The sequence below is a fragment of the Haliaeetus albicilla genome, chromosome 4 (assembly GCF_947461875.1).
Source record: "Haliaeetus albicilla chromosome 4, bHalAlb1.1, whole genome shotgun sequence".
NCBI classification, from domain to species: domain Eukaryota; kingdom Metazoa; phylum Chordata; class Aves; order Accipitriformes; family Accipitridae; genus Haliaeetus; species Haliaeetus albicilla.
In genome coordinates, this window is record NC_091486.1 from 28,790,627 (window position 1) to 28,799,066 (window position 8,440).

General features: G+C 35.6%; 1 protein-coding gene across 7 annotated transcripts in view; it reads left to right on the forward strand.

Annotated features, from left to right (window-relative positions):
* NBEAL1 (neurobeachin like 1) overlaps window positions 1-8,144 on the forward strand; it is a 91,022-nt gene extending 82,878 nt beyond the window's left edge. For 3 of the 7 annotated variants that reach the window (XM_069781627.1, XM_069781624.1, XM_069781626.1), the window contains one exon: window positions 146-1,378. In XM_069781627.1, coding sequence (XP_069637728.1) covers window positions 146-419 — 274 coding nt within the window. In that variant the 3' untranslated portion in view covers window positions 420-1,378. The other 4 variants (XM_069781628.1, XM_069781630.1, XM_069781625.1 and 1 more) reach the window with 2 other exon arrangements.
* The last annotated feature ends 296 nt before the right edge of the window (window positions 8,145-8,440 follow it).

Genomic DNA, 8,440 nt, shown 5'->3' on the forward strand with positions numbered 1-8,440 from the left:
AATTGAAATTGCAAACTGGATCCTTGAGAAACTGTGTTTTATAGTGCCTCCTGTGGACAGCGATTTCAACTGCAGTGTGATTCTTTGCAGTGTGTGCAGACAAATACATGATGTGCTTTCTCTCTGTGGTTTTTATTCATTTCAGCCTGAGTCTGAGCATCTCCCCCTTAGCCATGCGACTGCCAATTCATTGCATTTCTGTCACCAAAGAGTATAGCCACATCCTTGTTGGCTTGGAGGACGGCAAGTTGATTATCGTTGGTGTTGGCAAGCCAGCAGAGGTAAAACCTACCATCAAGAACTTTTTCTACCGAACAGTGGGAAGTTCACTTATTTCTGCTTTCCACTTGAGCAAGAGGTCTCCTCTATGGCAGGGTAAATTTAAGAGCAAGTTTCAGTTTTCAGTGGGAAAGAAATAACTCTTGAGACGGCTCTACTGAAATTTCTCATTAAGAATAAAAAGTATATAGGGATCGCAGATGGGAAGCTCAGCTGGACTAACTTCCAGACTTTATCACTCACATCTGAATAAGCACAGTCATAGTAGCTAACCTTTTCTGAACGTGATAGTGTTGTCAGCCACTTCTTGACGAAATCATTTTCCAGAAGAAAATCGGAAACGAAAGAGAGCAAGCTACCTTTTTTTTTATGGTTTCTGTCAGATACTTTTTAATATGCATTGACTGACATTGGGGAAAAAATACATTATTTCTTTCTGTTAAGATTCTCTAATTGCAGTGCACAAAGAATCACTTGTGTAGGTTCCCAATATGCTCTGTGCTCCATATGGTGAATATAAACTTGTTGGTACTGCATATGCAATATCAAATACAGAGCATCCATCTGTCAAATAGCTATGCCCAGTTTTTCTTGTGCAAAACAGGTTTTGCTTTAAGTACATCTTGTCATGACTTTCAAAGTACTTGAGTTAGCTTAAACCTGCTTCTCTCTATAACCCGATCTCTGTTGTGCTGCAGTATATTTATTTGAAAATGTGATTATCACTTCTGCATGACCTTTAGTACATGCCAGAAAAGTGTGTCTTAATTTTATATTTTAATTGTGAAAACAGAGTGACTTTATTTGCCAGTATTTTAAAATGTTTTAGCTAGGAGATACATAGTTTAGTATTTGAAACAGGCTTCACACAATGGTAGTCTGATTTTGCTTGCAGCTGATGGGGAGGGGAGGTTTCCACTGACTTCCAGTTGGACAGCTTTTTCCTACTGTAGAGCTGCTTACGATGTGGTTAAACATATATTTGTAACAGCAATTTTAAAGTCACTGTCATTTCTAAGCTTCCTGTTCCATAGAAAAGATCTTTTGTAGGCTGAAATTTATGTGTATCATTAGACTGAAGGCTTTTTGTTCTCTTTTTTTTCAGTTCTTAATCACATCTATTTTTCTAACGATGGAGAAAGTGTTGTTTCAAAGACTGGATCCCTTTTATGAATGTAGAGGCTTTCCAATGACTTTTTTTTCAGGGTTTTCTGTTCATAATTCAGGTGATCTGCAAGCTTAATATCCATGTAAATAGATTTTTTTTTTAAAAAACACAAACATATAAGAAGCAACATTATGTCCCAGATTTTCTAGTTTTCTATATGGTATCAATCAGTATATTTGAAAAGCATGTTCATGTGGGGTATTTACTTGTTGATTGATTTATTTGTAGTTTGGAAGGAATATATTAATTACTAGAATTTTATACAGAAGACAGTGTTGTAGTTCTGGCTTTCAGTGGTGATACTGATCCTTAGGATAAAGGGAGAAACTGACCTTCTTTATTGTGCATAAAGTGAAATGCTGCTTGGTATTAAGATTGGCCTTTAGTGTTTCTGCATTGACAGTATCCAGTATGAAGTGAAGTATAATAAATGTTTTTGTATTTTTAACAATAAGCTGTTTGGGATGTTGCAGAAGTCTGGGGGATTGTCACCTGTTAGTGTTAATCCCTGTCAGCACTGTGCCTTTTCTAGAAAACACTGCTGCTGTGATGATACAGTTCTTAAGCATGCTTAATTTGTAGTACTAACTGCTGGGAACTGTTCTCAAACTTGTGCTGTTAAGGCATGCATCTTGTTTATTAAACAGCAAGGGATTTCATAACCTAATCAGCTGCCAAGCTGATCGCTACTGGCCAATCATAGAGCCTTGTACTTAAGGAGTAAATTAAAACAGTTTCTTACAAATTGTCAGATTACAGACCTACCAGATGCTGGATTTAATATGGCCTCTGGTTGCTTGTTATCTGTCTTTACTTGCAGAATATTCAGTATGAATTTTTTCTGGTTTAAATTTTATTCTGAGCACTTCACCCAGGATCTTTGGAAGACTGCATAAATTTGACACCAGGAGATAACCTTTCTCTCTTTCCTTCATTCTGCTATCACTGCCCTGCATTTTGGTTATCTTTTCCTTTTCACTTCTAGCAATTTCTGTTTGAAATCTCTAAAATAAAATGTCCTTTCTTCTAATTTGGTTCATTTTTGCTTGACATTCACCTCTTTTTTTTTTTTTTTTTTTTTTTTTCCTTCCTATCAGAATAGCAATTTAAACACTGTTTCTAAGCTATTTGAAGTAGGTTAAGTATTAAGTATGCATTACTTGGCAGTATTCCTTTAACTGTTCAAAATCAGAGAAGACTGTGATTAGTGTTTTGTCTGTTGTTTTTTGTCAGTCCCAAGAATCATCCCTAAGTGTAACTTTTTGGTTTGTTTTCAAATAATTTTTGTTGGTGTAACTTCTGTTTATGCAGTACATTGTAGTGTCTGCATTTCACCAGAATCAGTGTCTGAATTCCTTTTTAATTTATCCACCTTATCCCTTCCCCCTCCTTTTGTTTCTCTGAATTACTTTTAAACAGATGCGCTCAGGTCAGCTTTCCCGAAAGCTGTGGGGATCAAGCAAACGGCTCAGCCAGATTTCATCAGGAGAGACTGAATATAACACTCAAGATTCCAAGTGATTGCTGCTTCTACCTTCTCTCATGGATTCCAGAAACATGTTTAATCTTTTGGTCACTTTAAATGTATATCTCAACTTTCAGGGACTTGATTCTTAAGTCTGTTGAAGATGAACCTATGGTAGAGGTATAGTAACAAGCATATGTACTCATGCAAGTTAGCTTGCTTGCATATTTTTCCTTAACTGTGTTGACTTCATCACAGCAGAATCCCTCTCTAAATAGCTGCTAAAACTGTCTTTCAGAAAAAAAGAAAAGAAAAAAAAATCAACACCAACCCCCCCCGCCAAACCTCCAAACCCAAGCTCGCTAATTGAATTTAAGATAAGTAGCATTTGATTTAAAGCTGAATAGGGCCAGATGCTCCTTGATTACAAAGAAGTTATTTGGCTTTGATTTGACAGCATTGTAATTCCCCAACAGTACATTAAAATTTTGGCAGTTGCAGTAGTCACATTAAAAATTGGGATAGCTGACAGTTATGACCTTTTCAATGTGTTTTTTAGCCCAATGAACAATTTATTGCAATTTACTCCTGTAAATGGCTATTGCTATCTTCTTTTGTGTAGTTCCAGTTTTAGGCTGTTCTGCAAGGAACATCTGTGTTGCACTACTTGATTATCAGAAATTGTTTAAAGTACAGACATGAATAACTTCAATGGAGCTGAAGGAGGTAGGAGATACTTGCTGCTGAAAATTATTTATATTGTTAAGTAGACTAAGACTCACACCAAGAAATCCCATAATATATTTAGTATCTTGAAGAAATACAGAGGAAGAATCAGTATCTATATTGGTCAAAGATCAATCTGCTTCATTAGTAAGGCAACTCCTATGACAAAAAAGATAAATTTCCACTGCAAAATCATTTAAACAACATTGCAGCACAGTTTAATTAAATAGCACCTGTTTGTTTCTTGGCTTGGTGTTCACCAAACCAGTTGTTAGCCATATGTGTTTCTTCCGTAAAAACAAGCAGGGAAACAGATAATGTATCCATTTTCAAGATGTCTTTAAAACCTGGGAAAAGAAAATATCAGATCCTTACGTGCACTATATCCAACAAAATAGTTATGGATTGTATGCTATATTTTGGAGAAGCCATTACTGAATTTTTTTGGTTTAGTGATATGTGATAATAGAAGGGTGTGTTTTTATAATGTTAATGATTTAAATGATAAACCCCATCCTGTTAGAAAAGCTTGGTGCTGAGGGAAAAGTATGAGTTTTTGGACTGGTGTGCAAAAATATGTGTGCATGTGTATATATGTGTGTATGTTTGTGTATATATATGTATATACATGTATGTATGTCTATTAAAGGAGAAAATACCATGGGGAAAGGGGAGTATAGATATAAGGCAGAGCTATAAGTGATTGTTAGCTAGTATGTTCCCTTTTGGCTACCCCTTTCTTCCCTCTACCATCACTTTTCTTGTTATTTTTATTTATTTATGGAAATGAATGTGTGTTGTATCTCCTATAAATGTTATCAGATATTTCCTGTGGCTGGGGAGCTGTTGAACTACCTGAGGAACTCCGTAGTGTATAATCTCATTTCATTAATTTTTAGCACAATATTTATTAACTTTGTAGAAATAGTAATACCTCCTTAGCCCACAAAAGGATAATCTTTACAAGTTCTGTTAGTCTCATTAAAACTGTTTTCTCCTCCTCAATTTCTTTACTGGAAGAAAAAAAATCCCTCACAATGACTGATTAGTGTGCTGTGTAAAGAAAGTTGCGTTGCTTTTTCTTAACTTTTGTAAATGAAATAATAAATCAGACTAGTGAACAAGTGGGTCTATGCATAGTTGCAATATTCTAACTAATCACTGTGACAGACTGGATTGTCTGGAAAGTTAGGAGAAAATAAGAATTACTTCCCTGAGTAACTTGCCAAGAGAGCATTAAATTTCTGAAAGTATAGTGGTGTGGTTTTTTTCAGACTCCATGTATGCAAAAAAACCATATCCCATATTTTCAAATAAGCTATAGAGAAGTGAAAAATACTATTTTTAATCAATTACCTATCCAGTAAAAATACTAAGGATACTCTGGAAGTATTAAGTGTTTATATGAGAATGTGAAGTATGTTTGTCCATTATGATTTCATGAAGAAGGGATTTCAGGGGAGCTCTTTCGAGAGTAGTTCAGAAGAATTTCAGCTCAGAATGTGAGATTTTTCTGTGTTATGGGAAGCTGAAAAAAGAACTCATTTGGGGCATTGAGTTGATGTTTTTTTTTTTATAAGTATGCATATATGTTCTGTTTAAATGCATATATGAGGTTAAGTGTTTACTTGCAGGGGAAGAGGGCAGGAAGTTACGATGTTTTGGGCTAGCAGAATCAAGTGGAAAAATTGAGATGGGTCTTTTGTAGTGTTTGGTGAGAGCATAGTTTTCTTTCTGTCACTTACATGGAGGTATTTACATAAGGGTTTGAAAACGTCCTACTATGGGTTAGGTGTGTTTCTACAACAATTGAATTAATGTTTTTAGTAGTTTAATATTAAAGAATACTGAATACACTGTGTCAGTTTAAGTAAAATATAATGTAGTTGCAATAATTGGGGGTGAAAGTTTATGGCAATGAGCTTTGACATTTGAATGCCATCATTTCAGTGCATCACAAGCATTAGATGATCCTCACAAATATCTGGGACAGGTTTAAATGTGGACAGTTCTTGGCTCTCAAACTTGAGGCTAGTTTGTGCTCAGCACAAAGCAGGAGCAGAATGATGAGGGGGACAGGTGAGCTCTGAGCTGCTTCATGCTCTATGCAGAATGGCAACATCTGTTGCCTTTTGATCTTTTACCTGGTCCTGGAGGATGGGAGGTATACACCATCACATACCTAGTGTTCTTGCCAGAGGCCCTCTGGAAAGACCCCCGTAGGTTTGAAGGTCTGAACTTTGCCTTTATCTAAAACCAGCTTTGGATAAAAGATAAAGGTGGTAAGTGTGAGTATTAGCTGGTATTTTGTGTCTTTTGGTTTTAACTTAAGTCTTTTTAAAGTAGAAAATAATTTTTCTGATCAGCTGTTCAGGTTGGTTGAATTGCAGTCTGTTATGCAGCGCACTGAATTAGTGAACTGCCTTTCATAATTCTTTGATTTCCTCAAGTCAATAAAGCTGAGGATCATATTTGTTTTTCATGTAAAACAATACATATTGGTGAAGTAAGAGTCTCCTTTGGTTTTGAACTAAGATTTATTTAAGTGTAAAAAGAAAAGCTGTGAGATGAGATAATTCTGATTAGGAATTCAGAGTAAACAAGTCTTAAGCGACAGTTGTTTCACAACACTAAATTTGTCAAGACCTTCTTGGTGGTATCTTCTTACATTTAATTTTTGGAACAACCCTAATGATATTTATCGCAGTTTAAGATATGCTTACCTTTGAAGCCGAGTAAGTAAGTAGGAGCGTAAATATGTATATCTAAAAGAAACTGAAAACTGACTCTCTTTTCATACCTGTATATAAATGAGATCAAGTAGTTAGCAGTATTGAGTAACTTCTCTGTAGCACAGTTTTGAACTTGCATACCAAAGGATATGATATTTAGACTCCTTTATTTCAAGTAAAATGTTTATTAAATTTCTCTTTATCAATTTACTTATAATTCTTGATAGTATTTTTAGTTGTCTTTTTATCTATAGTGAAGAATCTCATGTAGTCTGTGCAGTTTTTGTACTATATGAGCATTCAGAAAGTGAAATGTTTGCTGTTCAAGTTAGCATCTGACTTATGTGAACTATTCTATATCAATCTACTTGTTATCTAATACTCATTCATAGGATACTTAGAAACCACGTCTTCTGTCATCCATGTACCTTACCAACACCAGCACAAAAGATTAATCCCAATCTTAAACTAACTGCACTTCTCCTTATGGTTAATACACATTGTGGAAATTAGGCTTTAGGAAGCCTGTTTGATTTAAAAAGAAAAAAGAAAAAAAAACCAACAGTAATGTCCACACACACGCGTTACAATTGTTTTGCTCATCTGCAACACTGATATAAACAAGTTTTTTCCCTCCAGTATACCTTAGATCATGAATATTATCACAAAACAGGTTTATCAAAGTCTTTACAGGCTTTAAATAGTGTAGTCAATTGGCTGCTTTATAAGAATCCTCTTCAAAGTTGTATTTCTGTGTCCTTTAAATGAAGTGCGAAGAACTAAGTTTCTGCACTGTAAAAGTTCTGTATGGGACCGGTAGCAGTCTTACATCAGTCTGCTTTAAGATAGTCCTGCAGGAATGATAAATTTATTTTTATTTCTAATGCACAATAATTAGGTAGGTCTTTTAACTCTTGCCTTAGTCAGTGGAAGCTGTATACCTCACTTCCCTAGACCATGGCTCCCTCCTCCCTGTTTTCCTCTGCAAGTCTTTCCTAATCTTAATAAACAAAATCATTAGAAAATAAATGTACAGCAACCAAATGTTTCACAAAGCTTTTACCATGTATGTGTATTTAGTTGAAAATGTGTATCTATGTACAGATCATGGTATGGTAGGGAGCTTTAGAGCTAGGGAGGGGAGTAGAGGAGCTGTCAGCCTCCTTCACTCCTACACTGACAGTCTGTAGACTCTTGCTCTGTATTGTCACTTGAAGGCACTCCTCTCTTCCACTGTTAAAGGCATCTTGCTGGCTAGATTAGATGCTGAGGCTAGGTGCTATGAATATTTTTTTTTTCCTTTCAAAGAATTAAAAAACCAAAACCAAAAAAAACCCCCTACCCCAAACAAACAAAAAAACCCCAAACACACATAAATGGCGTATCCTGATGTGAACCTAAGGCCTGATGTAATAAATACTGTTAGATGAAAGCACTACATAGGGTTATATTTAATTGGGTGGAAATTCAAGCATGTGCTTCAGTGCTTTCTAGAATGGGCTTTTCATGCTTTTTGGTTTAAAAGCTATGTTGGTTTCAGCTGTAAACATGACACTCATTAGTAGTCTCCTTTTGGGGAGAGTAATAGTTTTTGTGCAGTCATATGCATGTGTGTTCATTGTATACCAATGTTAGACTCAACTGAATTGTTTGGAAGATGTCCTTCCTTCCATCCTAAGGAGCCAAATTTTCCTTATTAATACTAATTGCCCTTGTTAGTACATACTTTTAAAGGAGGCAAAGATTTTCTGAAAAGGTACTGCAGGTTTGTTTTGGGTTTGTTTTTTTTTTAAAAAAGGTAAAATACTATTGTCCCTTTCTTCACTATTATAGTTATCAGATGCCTGGATGCAGAAATGCCTCTGAGTGGCAGCATAGCATGCTCTGCACAGTTTGAGTCAAGTGCTATTCATCTTACTGCAGTCTTGAACACCCCATATGTGAGGAACTGCTTGTAGTGTTTAATCAAAGGTACCCTTTGTTCTGTTTCTGTTCACATTTTGCTGTGCATCTGTGAAAGAAAACGGGTTGTCTTTCTTTTAGTTACCATTTACCCAAACAGCCCAGATA